Source organism: Hermetia illucens, chromosome 1 (genome assembly GCF_905115235.1).
Source record: "Hermetia illucens chromosome 1, iHerIll2.2.curated.20191125, whole genome shotgun sequence".
NCBI classification, from domain to species: domain Eukaryota; kingdom Metazoa; phylum Arthropoda; class Insecta; order Diptera; family Stratiomyidae; genus Hermetia; species Hermetia illucens.
Genome location: NC_051849.1, coordinates 208,314,712 through 208,334,026, shown reverse-complemented (window position 1 = coordinate 208,334,026; position 19,315 = coordinate 208,314,712). Strand labels below are relative to the sequence as shown.

Below are 19,315 nucleotides of genomic sequence, written 5' to 3'. Positions count from 1 at the left end.
GGGCGCAAAGAGTTTGTATATCAACAAGTTCAAGAAATTTCCGAATAATTCTACTTGCGCCATGTCGCCGGAACAAATTTGTCGAACGTGTTTAGGCTCCACCGGTATCCTGCATAATCTTTTTGGTCCAGATAGAATTCAATTAGAGCGGGACAAAGCCTCGGCGGCAGATTTCATAGGATTGTTATTGAATACGGCGGTAACTAAGATTTGTTGTTTTTCCCTAGCATAGTTTGAAGTGTAAACACATCTGCTTGGAATCTAGTAATTTTCATGGTTGAGATGCTAATAAGGTGTAGTTGGATATGTTATTTCATGCAAATAAGAACTTAAACTTGGAGGGCTTCCATTTTACGCGGAAATGAACTTTGTAGTGTACGAATTGTTGAGCAGGACCGGGGTTGGTGATTCAAAGCGGTATCCGGCTGCCAAGAGATAGTGACGCGTATATTGCAATAGCAGAGGTCACGATTTTGGCCTTCGCAAGCTGCAATCGTTAATCAGTGAGTAAGAGAGGCTTGCAGATTTCTTTTTTCCCTTTATGGATGCGGGGATTTTCCTGTCCCGGTATATGATATGCTTGGGGCGTATCAATTTTCACGCCCATGACGAGACAACTGATTGGAAAAATTAAGTTTATCGAAGCATATTTGCCGGTAGTTGGTTATAAGCGCAATTAGTTTTAGCTTAACTCAGATTGTCGCGAAAGTGCCATCGAAGGACTAGTCCGATTAGGAGAAACTAGCTATTGTCGCTCTACTTCCAAATAGTCTCTCATAATTTCCGCTTATCTCCTATGAAAAATGTTCGTTCATTCTTAGCGAGAATCTGCTGAACTAATCGAAACAGTGAACAGCAAAAGAGATCTTATCACATTTGCTCGTCGAATTTGCTTACATTGGCTTTTCTTTAACAATCGAACATGTCAAGATAAAACTTGAATACGACACCACGTTCGAATGATTGTATTGCAATGCCAGCATTATTCGGTACTTTAAAAATAATGACAACATTTTTGTGTTTTCAGATAGAGGAAGATGATGGCTTATCCAGTAAAATTTGTCAAATTTGCTACTTCGAACTGCAACGAATATATTTGTTCAAGACCAAGTGTGAATATTCGCAGACAGTCCTCATGCAACTAAGAAACGTTAAAATCAAAATACGAAAGTTAAAATCGGATAAAAGCAACGAAATTATTAAAGACAAGCCAACGGTAGTTAATGGTCTCAGTCATGCCAAGTACATGACTACCATTGAGCATGCAACCAATTCAGCGGAATTCAATGCAATCGCAGACAATGCAGAACCGTCGAACCTTTCGACGAAGAGCAATCCTGTGTCAACAAATTACGTAGAATTCATCGACGATCCATTGAATTTGATACAGTTCGAACAGCTGAGTGGATCACATGGAGACGCAACGGTTGATATGGACTTGGATAATGTTATTATTAAGGAGGAACCTTCCGACCTATGTGAGGCTATCGAAGAGGATGTATTCAATGATCCGGATAACAACGCAGCGAACAGTTTACCGGATGTTAGAGGCAACCAAATTTTGGTCGCTGAACATGAAGTGAATCAGGCGAGTGAAGATGAGAATTTTGAGTGCCCAGCGTGTCCCTATGTGCACGTCTCCGCGGAGGGGTTGGAGAAACATTTGATTAAGAATCATATAATTGGAAATATGTGTACGATATGTAATACGGGTAAGTAGATTTTGTGGAAATAATACAGTTGCCATTCCGAAGGATTGCTTGCTTTTCAACACAAATCATTTTGGTAGCCAACATATACACAAACAGATTACAAAATAACGACATTCGTCAATGGTTTTTTTTTGCTCTTATACAGGGTGCGGCAGCATAACTTCCTTTTTCCAAAACTCAATAAAAACTATTGTATGCATCGGAAAATATTTATTTATTTTTTATAATGTAGGGACAAGTCTAAAGTTTTTATTTACATTGTTTTGAAGATCAAATCTGTTAGGTGACGTCCCCCATTCTCCATACATTGCGTAAACCGATTTCTGGCGTTTGTCATGACTCTTGTTAGCAACATTGACGCTCTCACTGCTTCAATGTTCTCAGGTGATCTAACGGGCCGAGGGACTCCAGTTCTTCCTTTTGTCGCACTTGCAGTTTGAATGTAGTGACTCATGTAACAATTGATTTGCGATTCCGAAATGCACGCTGTGTTGCAATAACCGAACATCCGCTAGAAAAGTAAACCTCAACGGCAAAGGCACGCCCCTCACTATTCCAACGCATGATGGCGACTGAACCATGTCGGGACAAAACTTTACAGTATTCCCTCTTGAACGAGACCACTAGCGCTCCGCTATGACATCAACTAACTGAGTGGCGCGCATTTTAAAAAAGGAAGTTATGCTGCCGCATCCTGTATATGTATGTGACCAAAATCTGGTCCATTACATCAACAAATTTTTGGTTTTGCTTTAATTTTAATTGATGTGCGATTTCTTCTTTTTATTTCTTATTCTTGCTCATGCTGCTCATATTGAGATAATGTAACGACGAAGAACATGGCTCGACAAATCACAAAATTCCCTTTTTATTTCATATTTGGCAGGTTTTAATGGATTGAACCATATAAACAGATGTCCTTGGTAAATTTTTGTTGCATTTATCCTTTTCGAAATCGTCCCTTGATCAAACACATTTCTGATAGGTGCCAATTTTTGATTAACAGCAGAAACCAAACGTTTTTCACGATGATCTAATTGAATGCACAGTCTGTCTCAAAGTAAACAGGACGTTTCAAAATAAGAACAACAAATGCTTTTTTTCGGCAAAATTGTTTAATTTTATTCAAAATAGTCTCCTTTCGCTTCGATACACTGATTTGCGCGACTTAAAAACTTTTCGAATGACGATTTTAGGTCGTTGATCTGCATGGTTCGGAGGATGTCGATACACGTGTTTTGAATAGCCGGAATGTCAGCATAGCGCATGTCCATCATGGGCAAATGTAGTTTTCCGAATAGGTAAAAGTCACAGGGAGACAAATCAAGCGAATACGGGGAATGATTGACTGATAAAATTCGATCTACGCCCAAAAAATCGGTGATGAGCGTCGATCGATGAGACGGCGCATTTTCGTGCAACAAACGCCAGCTTCCTTTCTCACGATATTCTGGCCGAATGCGATGTAACAACCGTCTCAAGATACCAAGATAGTATGGGGCAGTAACCGTTTGAAAGTATCTCCGGAGGTTATCTAGTACTTTGCAAACACGGAATTGATGTGCACTCGGCCCGGTTATTTGCAAGTGTCCTCTTTGTGGAAGTTTCATGGTGGTTGTGGTTGCCCTCATATCGTGGGCAGAGTTTGTGGGCTCAACGCGTAGAGTTGCGCTACATTTCTCAAGAGCCGTATCTCTTAATTATGATGGAGGTGCTAGATATGCCTCACGTTAAGCCCCCTGAAATCAACATTGCTACAACATCGATAATGTCCAACATTTTCATTTACAGATTTTTTTACAAATGGCGCCCAACGTGGGTCTTTTAAGTCGGGTAAATTTCATAGGCTCAACATTTTTGTTTTAGAAACACCATCAGGCTTTCTGTTACCCAGTTAGACTCCACATATATTTGGCATCATTTTCTAGCTATATTGGATTCATGCATGGTTTCCCAGTTCCCTAGCAAGTGCTTCTTTGTCTCGTTTCTATTCTGGTTTTGTGCAGCAGAATTTCCTTACCTCTAAGTGAATGATATTCCAACTGGCTGTCAGTTAATCCGATAAAAAAGTGGAAGCATGAGGAAAATCGAATTTCCCTTTGTGGTTAAATTTCTTACCAAGCAAGGAAAACCTCCTGAAGCCATTTTGGGGTCATTTGTTTACAAGGACTTTTGCTTAAACTCTTATGTGGCGCATCTTTTTAAGTCAGGCAGTAATTCGTTGGAAAACGATTCTAGGCCGGAGAGGAAGTTACCAGAGCAGAAAATGTTAAAAAAGGTTTAGATTAGAAGATGCTTCTTTGAAGACAGAAAAGTTTGCGAGATTGATTCGATAGTCACCTACAACCATTTTGACAATCCTGCATAAGGTCTGCATAAAACTGGTACAAAGTAGCCATTTTTAACCGGAGTGTTAGTGGAAATTAAACTTGTATTCATCTTTATGAGCCTGAGACTAAAGTTCAAGGTGTCCCAATGAGGTGGAAAATTCGTGGCTACAGTTTTCCGTGATAGCCTAACAAAATATATCGAAAATTTGTGAAACAATCATTCGTTATTTTTATTCACGATGACAACGTCAAGTTTTTTTTTCTACCTTGAAGTTTATATTAGATTTTCATGAAGCGAAGGCCGAGCTATTTGTTCTACTGCTAATCTCTCGCCTTGCCTCCCAGGTTCAAATCAAGTCAAATGATCGCGTTTATCCTGCTGCTGGAAGTATAATACAGAATAAATATAGTAAGCGAAATTTGCTTAGCCGCACACAGAAATGTCCAAAAAAGTAACGGTAAATGCCTGCCCCCTTTAAATTGTATTTATGTAACATTATGTTCTGAAGGTTATCTTTCTCCTATCTATCCCTGAAGTGCTTAGATGATTCTCCGCCGTTGACTAACTCTTCCTTTCTATTTTTTTTTATTAGAATCGAGTCGATGCCTGTCTGTCCGTCTGTTTGTCTGTCTTTTTTTTATGGATGGAGGTGGAAATCACAACGTGTGTGCTCAGCTACTAAAACCATCCCCACTTTCTCCTTCCCCGCGGAACCGCCGCAAAGCATTACTTTGTGGAGTTGACTGCGCTTTAAGCGATCAAGTCTTCCGTTCTTCGCGCCCTCCTTGCGCGCTCCGCTCTTCCTCTTTTTGATTGCAGAGTTCACCTTACACCAGTTTCCCTACGACTTCAACATTTCTCCGACGATGTTCTGCGGGCTTAGATTGGTTTTCAGGAAGTCTTCAGACAGTGGAACATAACATACTCCGGGTCCTCAGCCATATTCAGGACAAAAGGGAGAATCATCCAACCTGAATTGGTGCAGATGCTTTCTGTAATCACCATGTCCTGACAGGAATTGCGTCAGATGGTAGTTAATCTCGCCGTGTCGCCTCTGAATTCACTCCTCAATACGGGGAATCAAAGTGTGTGTCAAGCGATCCCTCTGCGAGTCGTCCCACCGTTGGTGCCACTTCTCCAGTGACTCTCGCTTTGCCGCCTTTCGGTATTCTGCATCCTTTTCAGGAGGATTCATTTTCCTTTTCTCGTACAGCAGCGTGCCTCACTTGCCAGAATGTCTATCGGGATCATTCCCACAATAACACACACTGCGTCGCCTGATATTGTTCTGAAGGCGCTTTACACCCTTAGCGCCGATTGCTCTCATACGCTAGTGTTTCCTCCAAAACTGGTGCCGCGTATAATAGTGTGGAGCGAACCACTCTGGCCACAAGTAATCTGTGACTGTATCTTGGGCCTCCAATGTTAGGCAACATCCGCGCTAATGATGCGCTGGTATTTGCCGCTTTCTGACAGGCTTAGTCCAGGTGCCCCTTGAAATTGCTTTTAGTGTCAATCATCACCCCTAGGTACTTGATAACCGGTTCCGAAGTGAAGATATGGCCACCAACACGAATATTAACCGTATTCCGCTTCCTACGGTTGGTAATCAAGACCGCCTCTCTCTCGTTTGTTCCGCAAGGTCAAGCTGCACCATCTCCAGCCACGCTTTTATGGCCTTAATGATTTCGTTAGTGTACATTTCAACGGCTTCAGGTTGTTTCGCGACGACAACCACAGCTGGGTCATTTGCGAAACCGATTATCATGGCCTCCTTTGGCACGGGAAGGACAAGGACCCCATTGTACATGACGTTCCACAGGAGAGGACCCAGCACTGAGTCCTGTGGTACTCCTGCAGTAACCGGTGTCCTCTCCGAAAGGTAACTGTCGAGGCGTAAGTCATATCACCTGGAGATGATAATTAATTCGGCCCGTAATCTTTTTTTATGTGTCGCATTTTTCTTTCCGCCAACCTTGGTCCATGCTTCTTTGGTTCCTTTTTGGGGCTTTACCTCCCTTGGGTCGATTGGAGCCGGCCCCACAGTTTCCACGATTTTGGTAACTTTGTTTGCCTTGGTTTTCGCGTCCTGTGAGGATCCGAAAGAATAGTTTGCGCCCTCTCTACTCCTCGTTTCAAGTTTACTGTCCTTTGGATTTTGAGGGGGTGTCAATTGTGTTGTCCGGGTGACGCTTGATTTCTTCGAGGCATTTTTTTCGTCCTTGGCAGTATTGTATAGTACACGAATGGTACGGACCATGTTTTTGTTGGCCTGGTGCACGTTGTGTTTGTCCTTTATAAATTCAGACAAGTCTACTATTTTACCTCCGAATAGGGCAAACGATGATTCGTCCGGATTCTAGCACTGCTCCTTTGCTTGGTTTTCCCACTGGGCACTTCCGTATTTATTAGCCTTCCGAGAGCTTCCCGGATTTCCTTCCTTCAACGTAGATTTCGGAGGAGATCGCAGGATCGTCGAGCTCTTCCTAAATGGATCAAACACTAAGTCCTGCGGCATGTTCTGACCAGGTGTAGTCATCCCATTATGGGGTAATGAATGACCAATTTGTGGGGCATCTTTCCGTGTATTTTGAACAGGCGTTGTCGGGAGTGATGTACTCCTTTTAAATGCCTCTTTCTCCAGGTTACTGGTAGTATTCGATGCAACGTTGGTCAAGTAATCCACCACCGAGGCATTGCTCCAAATTTTTTTCCATTAAATGTGGCCATATGGGGTATTAAATGAAAGGCCTCAATTGGTACTTTTCGAAATTGGTTCAATATTTGATATCGGATGAAAAATATGGGAGGGCTCAAAATATGAACATCGATCCAAATCTAGTGCTCAAAATACATCCGGTTCCGATATCTGCACAAATAAAGTTAATAATAGTATATTTCCACATTTTAGAAATTTACCCCGGCACCCCGGAAGTTCAAAATTTGACTTGGGTGTAAGGGATAATATAGTGCACAATTTGGTCAAGTTTGAAGAAAATGCAACTATTATTAACAAAGTTATACGGGGTGAAACTTTGCCATTTTTTGTGAATTTTGTGCATTCTACAACGTGTATGACGTCATCATTCAATATCAATTTGTCAATACCACAACAAAGCGAGCTTCTATTATTCTATTAATGAGGTCGGAAAGAATTATTTTGTTTTAGTTTTTTAGTCATTTACAAATCAATTACTCCAAACAGACATGTGTGTATGGATATATAATAGGTTGCTAATGAAGTTTGCGGGTAGTGTCTAATTCAGATAGATATATTTGTACATTAAACCAGCCGTATTTAATATACGTACGATATATGTATATATGCATGCTTTTGTGCACGAAGTAAGTCGGAAACATGGGTAAGATCAATTTATATAGGTGCATATATATGTACAGTATGCGAATGTGAACAGTGTGAAGTACATTACTTTCCATGAAACGATTTTTTTAAATCGCTTTTTAAAAGTTAGAGGACAATGGAATTTTTAACTACCGTTCCTCACATAGGGAAACACAAAACCTTTTATACCTGAAGCATCAAGCTTCCGGTTTCCCGATTTGTTTTAATTGAATGAAGTCCAAAAATTAATGATTGTCAACATAATACAAATACTTATGATTTTATAGTGCAATATCTGGTCAGAAATTTCCCTCTATAATAAGAATTTGAAATCTTGACCACGACTAACTTCTAATCTTTCTCCTACCTCATTCTAGCTATTATCGGCAGCCAAAGGCAACACTTCGCAACTCACATGGGCTCGCAATTGGAGTACAATCAAATCATAGGAGAACCCGCTCTGACAGGATACGACTTTCAGTGTCCATTTTGCACTAAACGCTTCAAGCTACAAATTGATGTAGATGAACACATTGCGAAGGATCATATAGCTCGGAACTCAAAAATTGAAAAGCTCACTGTTAATGGTTTGAATAAAGGCGTAAGTGATGATCTGTTCGACGAGATTATCGAGGAAACGTTCGAAGATGACATTTTCGAATGTTCGATATGTTTCCAACCTTTTAGTGAAGCAAAAGAACTTGAAGAACACAAAAAGATCCATGTCCCGGAAGTTTTATTCAAATGTGAATTCTGTGCGAAAACATTTTTAAGTCAGGATGATTTAAATCAACACGCAGAAAGCCTACATCCTGTCCAAAATATCAACGGGCAACAGGTCTTCAAATGTAATCCATGCGCCCAGGCTTTCAATGAAAAGTCAGCTTTGATAGCTCATTTGGAAATGCATGAAATGGAGAAACCGTTTAAGTGTGATCAATGTGCACAAACTTTTCGCTTCAAACATAATTTGAATTGTCATATTCGTTTCAAACATTGCACCGATTGCAAGGGTATGAAGAATAATGACTGCAAAAGATGTTTAGTAAAGCAGAATGAGAAGCAAGGCTACGAATGTGATATATGCCACAAAGTATTAAGCAACAAATCAAGCATGCCTCGACATAGAAAAATGCACATGGAAGGGAAACCTTACAAGTGTGAGCTATGCTCGCAAAGTTTCAATTACAAGCAAATCTTGAATCTGCATATACGCGAGAGACATGGGGAAAAGAACATAAAATCGAATCCTGAATTTCAGTGTAAAACATGTTTACAAACGTTTGAACGTAAAGTGGACTTGACGCAACATATGAAATCACATGAACCCAATAAATTGCACCAGTGTCCACATTGTCTAAAGAATTTCGAGCTTTATACAGTGTTCATTCGGCATGTAAGCACCCATTCGGGAGGAGAAGGCTTCAAATGTGTATTATGTTCGGAGAAATTTACATCTGAACGTCATTTCCGAACTCATATCGCAGAAAAACACGTTGATGGAAGGGAAGAGACCGGATGTTACAAGTGTGAGGATTGTGGTAAAATTTTCGCTGTTAGAAGTCATTACGATGAGCATGTTCGAACACATACAAAGGAGACCCCCTACCAATGTGAAACTTGTAAGCAATCATTTCGGTTCATTCAGAGTCTCAACAGACACAAAAAACTATATCATACAAAAGACCTAACAAGCTATCAATGTCAACTGTGTCCTAAGAGTTTTCGTGATCGATGTGATTTGGTGAAACATTTTCGGAATCATACAGGAGAGAAACCATTTCAATGTGAAATATGCTCGGAGAAGTTCTCAGATAAATTGAAATTAGGAGCTCACATGCTTCTTAAGCATGATGCCAAGAACGTACAAAAACAATACTTCAAATGTGAGCAATGTTCTAAAGTGTTTTGGTATGAACACCACTATAACGTCCATTTGAGGAGTCATACTGGGGAGACACCGTTCCGTTGTGATATCTGCAATCACAGTTTTCGCTACAAGCAATCATTAAAACAGCACATTGAAAAGTTCCATAAGAACAATGGAGAACAACAGCGGCAAGAATCTGCTGAACAGAACGGGAATAGCTCTGAAACTAGTGTGGTCGTCAACGAGAACACTACAATTTATGGGAACAATGATGTTAACAACTTTGCATTCGGAGACTCAATTCTCAATGCTGATCAAATGATGAACGTGGACCCACCAGAGAATATGATGAGTGAATTATTTGATGATTCAAGTATTGAAGTTGCCTAACAATAACTGCAATTGGAAATCAACCCCAATATGTGGGCGACTTGGAAATTTGGACGGTAGATGCTAACATCCAAAAGACACCAGGATCGAATTATAAAGCCGCATAGAGGTTTTGTCAGAGTGTTTATTAATCATTGTCCACACAGAGCCTGTTATTGAACGTTTGTTATATTTAATAACATTCTTTTAAGTACCCAAATCTCGCCTAGTGTAAAAATTTTATGATATAAGAAGTGTGTAGGCAACCACGGCTAGCTCTTTTCGTAGAGAAAGTTAGATATGAATTTGCCCGCACAAATGTGGCCTTAAGGATTACAAGATGAAATTAGATTGTGTGAAATTTCGTTATAAAGTAAAGTACAGTAATATCCCTTCTATGCTACCATCTTTATGTAGTGTCAGGAACTGTGTGTAGCAAGGACCTAATACAAACATTTAAACTAGAATTTACATATGAATTCTTGAACGTACACATAAAACAATAAATATTTAATATTTTATGCACATTTTAACGAGCCCAATAAGAAATTTTTTGCGTTTCTAATCTTATTTTGTCAATTTACAACGAAATGTCCGCTTATAAAAGGTGATACAGAAAGAAATCAATTTGGAAAGTTGAAAGAAAAAGACTATTATATCTATTTTTTAACAATTTAAAGTTGATTAAATGTAATTTTATGTTTTCAGATGATGTACTTGACGGTTAGGACCCCTATCATTTCTTGAAACTGATTCTGTTCCTTCCACTTCAATTGCGGCAACATTGTGAGGTTACTACGGTATACCTTGCTTTTAAAGTGTGCCCATAAAAAGATGTCTGCTGGGCTCTTCATGGGAAAGGATATACGACTCTTCGTGAAATAAGTTTCACAGGAAACATATCCCTTCCACGCGAATGCTCTGTTTTAAAGTATGACACTTGAGTCCAGCCTATTGATATCAAGTTTCCCTGCTGTAATCTCACGATTCGTCCAATTTTGAAGTTATTGTTCGGCTGAGAGTGTCTTCAAAAATAAACGCCCCGACGATATCCTATCTTGCGATTCCAACTCAAACTACCTTTCACTAGATAACAGCCCAATACCGTCTTTGTTTATTCACGAAATCGGAAAAGATAATGTTATTTATGGTTAATAAGCAGCACTTTTCCTTAACGTGAACGTGTACTTATGATCTGTGCTTAGTCCATCTTGCTCATGCCCACTGCCTGCATGAGTTACATGTGTCTCTCTCGAGGTAGAGACTTCGTGAATATGTCGAAGACCATTTATCGGCATCTGTTCAAGCTGTATGTCTTTATTTTTAACAGCTTCCTTGACGAGATTGAAGCGGATTCTGGCATGTCTTGCTCGATCGTAAAATCCAGTCGCCGTTGATAATTTTATTGCGCCTTGATAATCGCAACAAATCATCCCATCTGATAATCCTGGGAATTCCAATTCGTTGTGGAGGCCTCTCAAGTACATCGACTCCTTCGTCAGTTAGTGCCTTGTATTCTGCCTCTGTCGTAGATAACGCCACAGTTCTCTGTTTCCTGGACTTCCAGCTGATCGTTGCTCCTTCCAGTGTGTGAATGTGTATCCTGTTTACGACTTCGAGTCTGTGGGATCATTTCCCCAGTCTGCGTCAGCATATCCGAATAACTTGTTCACTAGTCCTTCGTAAATAACTGCTAGATTCGGCGTTCCTTTTACATATCTGACCACTCTCTCTACCGCGCCCCAATGTTCCTCTTTTGGATCCTCGTTGACCTGGCTCAGCACGTTTACTCTGTGCGCGATATCCGGTCCCATCGCTACGGCTAAATACATTAGTGATCCCACTAGCTCTCGGTAGTATGGATTCTTCGACGGTTTCGGCTGCTTTCAACCTTGATGTTGGACTTGCTGGTGTATTCTGCGGTGTGCATGTGGTCGTGCCGAATCTTTTCAGAAGTTCTTCGACATATTTCCTTTGATTCAAGCTCATACGTCCGTTTTCTTGCTTGATTTCAATCCCAAGGCAATATTTCGTCTCACCCAAATCCTTTATCTAGAACTCTCGTTTTAGTCCCTCCCTTCAGATCCTCGATCAATTCTTCGTTGTTCGACGTTACTAATAAATCATTCACGTAGACTGCCAATAATAAAATTCCTCGTCCATGTCGACGTTTGAATAAACCGGGCCTGATATTGTGGGTTTTAATTCCAATTTTCTGAGTACTGCGCTTAGTCGCGCAAGCAATCACTTTTTCCCGGATTGTTTTAACCCGTAAATCGGCTTGCGTATCCTGCACGCTTGATTTCCTTCTGCAAGGCTCTTCTGCATTTTCGCTGCGTTCAGTAGAATATCCTCTAGAGCTTCTTTCAGCGTCGCTGGAACTTCTATGTATAGCTCCTCGTGGACTTTTCTATGGAGATATGCTGTTTCCACATCAATCTGGTGCAATCCCGCTCCCATTCCAATTGGCAATGCCGCCAGCAATCTAATGGTTCCCGGTCTTGCCAGTGGTGCTGATATCTCATCGTAGTCGAATCCAGGCATCTGTCTTATTTTTGACTATCAATTAGGAGTCTATTACTCCCCCTTGCTCTAGACGCTTTACGAGCTCCCACGTCTCGTGTTTAAGATAAGAATGTATCTATTCTGCTATAGCACGCTTCCATTACTGCGATTCAGGCCCTTGACTCGCTTCTTCGACGTCAATATCTGCCATTAGAGCCATTTGTTCGATGAAATTCACTTCCATCTATTCGTCGTCGTGTTCATCCGTCTGGTCGTTACCAGGTTACATATCTGGTTGGCTCACGCGTGTATCTGCCCTTGGACGTTTTTCTATAATTGGCACAAACGATGTCTCGACCGGTCGTTTTGCTCCTCGAGTTTCTTCTCCACTTTCTTGGTCAAAAACATCATTGTCGACTTCGCCATCGTGCTCTGAATGATCATCTTCATTCTGTGACAAACCTTCGCGACTTAAAGGATGGCTCGAAGCAACAGTTTGCAGTTTGTTTTCCAACAAAATTTTTGTACGTTTTAAACGTCTCAAATATAGCTTCCTTGCTCTTGACCAATTATAGTTCGCACCATCCACTGCAATCATCTATAAACGTTACGAAATATTTATTCCTGCCGTACGATTTTATAATTGAAGGCTGGCACAAATCTGTATGGGTTACTCTTCTGCTGGATGTAAACGGCTTTGACGTAAATTTTCCTCAATGACATACGTCGCACGACGACGTATTTTTGTTTATCCCAATGGCTCGTCCCTTCGATAAATTGACCACGGCGTCCGTGTGGCCTAGACTTGCAATCCATAAATCCGCATCTTTTATGCGAGTTTCTTCTGGCGTCGCTGCCTTCACTTGTTCTACAGCTTCCCATAGGTAGTACAGATCTCCAATTCGATCTGCAATCATCTTGACTTCTCCATTTAAGTCCCTGATGATCGGGTCATTTTTTCTAAACAAAATCTTCCGATCGTTTCGAGTGATTTTCGACACAGAAATGAGATTTATCCTAAGATCCTTGACAATTAAAGTGTTATGCAAATTCAGCTGTACATTACCATTATATGCCATGCGCTTGGCTCTCGCTGTTGTCGATGGCGTGTTCGCCATGTTCAATGTCGCCGCACATTCCTGGATGTCGGTCAGCGGTCCAAACACCATCTCGTCGTGGATGTCACGTTCTTGGCTTCCTCTGGTCGTGCTACCTCAATTTAGTGGTTCTCGTTCGTCTCTATCGCTGAATTGACCTTCTTCGCTGTATTTCGATTACGATTTCGACATTGCACTGCCCAATGATTTATACCACCGAAAATATGGCATGGGTGCGTTTTTCCGGATTTTGCTTTATTTGTTTGTCTGTCGATTACTGGCATAGAGTGCGTTGTTATCTTCTTCCGGTTCCGTAGACTGTCTACTTTTTCGCTCGTCAGCGTCTCTGTATTTGGCAATTCGTCCTTGGACCTAATTGCGCATCTAAAATTCTCAAAGCTCGGCGGCAGACCTCTTAGTATTAATACCACTAACATATCATTAGGTATATCAATTTTCATACCTTGAACATATTCTTCTACTGCGCTGGTGAATATGTTCAGCTTCTCATTTCATGGAACTTGTCCCAAACTTCCTTCGATGTTGTACACTTGGACATGGTTTTCAATTTCGCGTCGCCAATCGACAGGATAATATCGACCTTGGCTTTCTCATCGCGTTCTGTTGCATCACTTTCGGTCGGAATTGGACCCCATCGGTCATGTTTTATCAGAATGGACTTCATTCGCACTTGCCAGACATCCTAATTTCTTTTGTTTAACAATGCAATTTTCGACCCTCCGTTTCAATTCATTTTTATAGTTTAGCTTTGCCACGCGGTCACAAATTAACTTTTCTCACGACTCTTTCTTTTATTTTATTTCACTAACTTTTATTTATTTATGCCACTGGGCCCATAACCTATGGTTAATAAGCAGAGTTCAGTGAAATAATTAATACAAGAGTCTATTTATAAACCACTAAAATATTTATTCAGAGTACTTTTATGCACACTTTAGTATATCAATATATTACGAACGACCTGCTGCTCACGCTGTGAGGAAGTCAGTGACATTGAATGGTTTTGCAAAATTTGATCTCGCTTCAAAGTCTTCTAGTTCCCCTTCCTTTGTTAATGCATCTTACAGGGATGCAGTTTCTTATCTGAGGTGGGAAATTCAGTGCAATGTGGCTCTAGATACACCTAAGGGAGAGAGATGGTTACGAAACGACGCTCATAAATCGGCGCCTAAAGATTCTCGAAATTGTTGAATGGCTTCCTCTTCTGCGTTCTCGTGTCGTGTCGTTCGTGTTAATCATACTCTTTCGATCACATTAGTGCTGGGATGCTCACTGGTATGCCATAGTTCGAATTTAACACGGAAACAGTCATATAATACCGAAATTTCTCGTAATAAGAATGCTCGTTGTTTTTCGTTGTGCCGATCTTTGGGTTCGTCAGATTTCTGGCTAGCGTTGGTATTTTCTTCAGAGCCTTTAGCATAATTTCGCCGGGAAATACATCTCGTATTGCTACAAATGTTATTTTGTTTTCAAGATATAATACCAAGAAAGATTTAAGTTCCCGTTGAGGATACAGCAAAAGTGTTTCTCTGCTCTTTCTGAATGCTCCTTTGGCTTGTTAGCTGAGTACGGACAATGTCTTTGCTGCTAGGGCCTTGATGGTCATTGTATTAGGTAAGGCACTGCTAGGCTAGTTCGACAGCTATTTGGTTTTTCTTTCTGCTTAACTGTTTCGCTGTGGGGAAAAGGAAACTTTTTTGCCCATTTCTGCTATTGATAATAATAACCTTAGAGATTTCCACTTGAAGAAGATTATACTAATCCCCCGCGTCGGAACAATGGCTCCTCCCGCAATGTTTGGCTGCTATTAGCCTCGGTGTTTTTCTGATACTGGCCACAAATAAAATATCGTTTGTTCGTCTGTTAATCAGGAAGACCAGACAAAGTACAAAGTATTTTCCAGGTAATCTGTTTTTCAACTTCTCCTTTTGCATTCCACCCAGGCAGGGACTCATTGAGAATGTCAAGGATGATACCACAAAGTTAAATTTATTACGATTTGTTTATTTCATGCCAATAATATTCATAGTCTACCACTCAAATTACCACCAGTCGAGTTGCCCCCCCCTTTCTATCCTACGCCATGAAGCTCTAAGGCTTCCTGCGTGTCAGACGTGCTAGGGAAGTAAATCCACCTGTGTAGTATAATAAATGATGAAATTGAAGTAATAAAAACTTGTTGTTTCTTTTTCGTTGGTGTGGGCATTTATTCTTGCAAATACCGATATTTCGGGAACCACTTGTTCCCTTCATCAGTGCAAACAAGTTCTTGTTTTTATTACTTCAATTAATTAATCGTTGGAAACACCGCATAATTTCACTCTGAAATGATGAAAGGCTATTTCTGTCAACGGCCATGCATTGTTGTTGATTTTTTAAGTTTTTGAAAGCATTTCTTGCTCTTTATATAAATTAAGGGTAAATAACGTCAACAGAATGCGTCCAAGTTTTTGTTTTACTTTAGGCTAGTTTATTGCAAAGCAACTTAATATTGAGAATTATAAAGGAAAAAAGGGGATCGTTTTTTAAATTAGGAACATTTTTATGCAAATATCGATTTTTCGGAAGGATAAACACCTAGAAAGGGAGCAAACGACTCGAAAGTTGAATAAATATACTGAGTTTCTCCTTAATTTAAAACAAGTCGGGAAACCGGAAGCTGGACGCTTCAGTTACGAAAGGTTTTGTGCATTTCTTAGTACATAGCACGTAATATATGCATATACAATATTATATGAGAAGATCCACTTTCGGATGATATTGACATTTATAGCCTTGAATTTGCAAAGAAGCGACAACTTTGACGTATTATAACTTTGTTAGCAATAGTGCGATTTCCACCAAACTTGGTAACATCACGCTCTATATTACACCCTATATTGTTGCGAAATTTCGTCGTCCTAGCATGAACTTAAGGGGGGTTTGCAGCGAATTACTAAAAATTATAGTAATATACTATTATTAACTTTATTTGTGCAGATATCAGTGTGGAAGGTATTTCGGAGCCCAGGCACCATATAGTGGCAGCCTCTTGATTTTTTTTCAGATTTTTCGGTTGGGTAGTTTCTGAGAATGGCCCCCGTAAAGGAATGGTCACTTTCAACCCCCCGCACTCCCCACCTTTCCAACAAATGTCAAAACTAAGTCCGTTTTCGAAAAGTACTAACCGAGACCTTTAATTTGATACCCCACATGACTATATTTGATGAAAAAAAAAATGACACCCCCCTTTTGCATGTATGGGGACCCCCCCTTAAATTCGACGTAAGAGGATGTAACTCACTGTATGCGTGAGCGTTCACAGTTCCCACCTTTCTACCAAATTTGGTATCAATCACTATAACCGTTTCCGAGAAAAATGCGTGTGACGGACGGACAGACAGACAGACGGTAAACCGATTTTAATAAGGTTTTGTGTTTACACAAAACCTTAAAAAGAGATATCTTTTTATCTTTTTAAGGTTTTGTGTAAACACAAAACCTTATTAAAATCGGTTTACCGTCTGTCTGTCTGTCTGTCTGTCCGTCACACGCATTTTTCTCGGAAACGGTTACAGCGATTGACACCAAATTTGGTAGAAAGATGGGAACTGTGAACGCTCACGCATACAGTGAGTTACATCCTTTTACGTCGAATTTAAGGGGGGGTCCCCATACATGAAAAAGGGGGGTGTAAATTTTTTTTGCATCAAATATACTCATATGGGGTATCAAATTAAAGGTCTCGATTAGTACTTTTCGAAGCCGGTCTTAGTTTTGACATTTGTTGGAAAGGTGGGGAGTGCGGGGGGTTGAAAGTGACCATTCCTTTAAGGGGGCCATTCTCAGAAACTACCAAACCGAAAAATCTGAAAAAAATCAGGAGGCTGCTACTATATGGTGCCTGGGCTCCGAAATACCTTCCATACTGATATCTGTACAAATAAAGTTAATAATAGTATATTACCATAATTTTTAGTAATTGGCTGCGAAATCCCCCTTAAGTTCATGTTAGCACCATGAAATAACATAGGGCATAACATAGAGCATGATCTCACCAAGTTTGGTCGAAATAGCACTATTACTAACAAAGTTATAATACGTCAAAGTTGTCGCTTCCTTGCAAATTCAAGACTATGAATGTCAATATCATCCGAAAGTGAATATTCTCACATAATATATGCATTTATTACGTGCTACGTACTAAGAAATACACAAAACCTTTCGTACCTGAAGCGCCCAGCTTCCGGTTTCCCGACTTGTTTTCATTACACACTGCGGTCGACAAACAACAACACCAAAATCGCAAATCAGCGGGAGTTATTTTGATTTCGGTGGAATAAATAACCATTGCCTATTAAGCTATCTTGTTCCAAATTGAAGCGATTTTTTTTTAGATGAAAGAGTACTGAATATAAATTTATTAGAATACAGTAATCTAAGATTATTTGCACTGCAATTTTATTATTTTAATTTAAGTTTGAAAGAATTTTATTTCGCTTATAACATTTCATTTTAATTTTTAAGAACATTTGCAAATAATTTGTTGCTGAAAAATTGGTTGGTTTCATTTTAGATACATAGAAGGGCGTCCAATTAAAATAGTTCAGTAAAGTGCAAACAATAGTTATAACAATAGTAGTTTCACTAATGTCTAACATTCATATTTAAGGTATTTATGTATGAGAAATGACTGAAAACTTGTTATAAGATATACAAATAAAAAGTAAAGTATATACAATTTCTTCGAATTTTAATCAAATAATTTGTTTTATCGATTAATTGACGGTTTCCCAACTTAATTATTTGCTATCGCCGAGAAGTATTGCTGATATGGCAAAAGAGTTACTATACTTCACGGCTACATGTCAGCTGTTCTTTTCGTATTCCCATATTGCTGCATAAAATGCTTCTAATCCAATTAGTAAACTTGTTCGCCTTAAACAATCAAATATGCTTCAAGTTCAAAATTCAAATTGGGTAGTTGGGTCATCGATTATTATTATTCTTGTTCTTTGTTGACTTCACTGAATCAAGATATCGCTTTAGAACTTACCTCTACCGAACAATCGAAATATTGGCCAGTTGGCTGGACTGGACCAATTTCGATATCACGAAAAAATTAAATTATAAATTAGCACCTGCTGAGTTTCACTAAGACCCAATGACCACAAGACATTTTAAGTCAGAGACCTGATTAACTACATAATGTACTGCCTCAATTTTGAAAAAATATTGGCTTGCTTGTAGGGTCCAGTGTTCCTCGACGGGGTGTTGACTAATGATTTATGTGCCGATCACAGCGACTCTTTAAGAACACGAATTGAAAAAAATACAACCCCTGCCGAAGCTTCTCCAATTTCACACACCGCAATGACTGAAAATTCCAAAAATAAATCCCAGAAGCCAACGCCTCCCGTTTTCTTTAAAATCATGTCTGCTTGCGCTCTAAATCAGAAGAGTCGAAGTTTGCGCGCCAGCCTCCCCTTACACCATTTCCGCGGAGCTAGCCGTAAACTCCTCTGAATGAGCTGTGCGGAGGTCGAGGAGAACGAAAAGCAAGGACTGTGCCCACGACGGATCGTTGCGAGCCATTAAGGCGGCCTTTGTGTCCGGTGCCAACGCCCCAGCATCCCATTAGACTGCGGATGGTATGCAGTAGTCCTTTGACATTTGAAATCAGGGGGTTGCCTAACTCCGAGAAAAGAGCAGACTCAAATTTCATTCCCTGGTACGTTGTGATTACGGCTGGTGCACCAAAGCGCGTGATCCGTTCTCGACAGAGGGAACATGACTGTGCCGTAATGTCAGTCAGAGGTATTGCTTCAGGCCACCGTGTAAACCTTTCGATGTCGTGGAAGCGTTTGGTCGACCTAGGAAATACGCCTACTTCCTTTCTTGCGTGTTTGGCGATTTTGCGCTTCTGGCACGCGGTGCACTGTCTGGCCCAATTGTTTAAATCCTTGTTCACGGACGGCCAGAAGTATTTTCCAGTGACTAACCGGTTCGTCGTTTTCATGCCTGGGTGCGTAAAATCGTCTACTGCGTGAAGTACCTCCTTGCGGAAGTCGGCCGGATAAATGGC

The 19,315-nt window shown here is 40.3% G+C and overlaps 1 protein-coding gene across 2 annotated transcripts; it reads left to right on the top strand.

Annotated features, from left to right (window-relative positions):
- On the top strand, window positions 1–10,285 carry LOC119646989 (zinc finger protein 429-like). 2 transcript variants are annotated; one of them, XM_038047702.1, is made up of 3 exons: window positions 1–199; window positions 1,028–1,712; window positions 7,764–10,285. In XM_038047702.1, the coding sequence occupies exons 1-3, from the start codon at window positions 62–64 to the stop codon at window positions 9,644–9,646; spliced, it is 2,706 nt and encodes a 901-aa protein (XP_037903630.1). In that variant the 5' UTR covers window positions 1–61; the 3' UTR covers window positions 9,647–10,285. The 2 variants fall into 2 exon arrangements, with proteins under 2 accessions (XP_037903630.1, XP_037903632.1); XM_038047704.1 differs by lacking the exon at window positions 1–199 and adding an exon at window positions 782–965.
- Window positions 10,286–19,315: the final 9,030 nt, after the last annotated feature.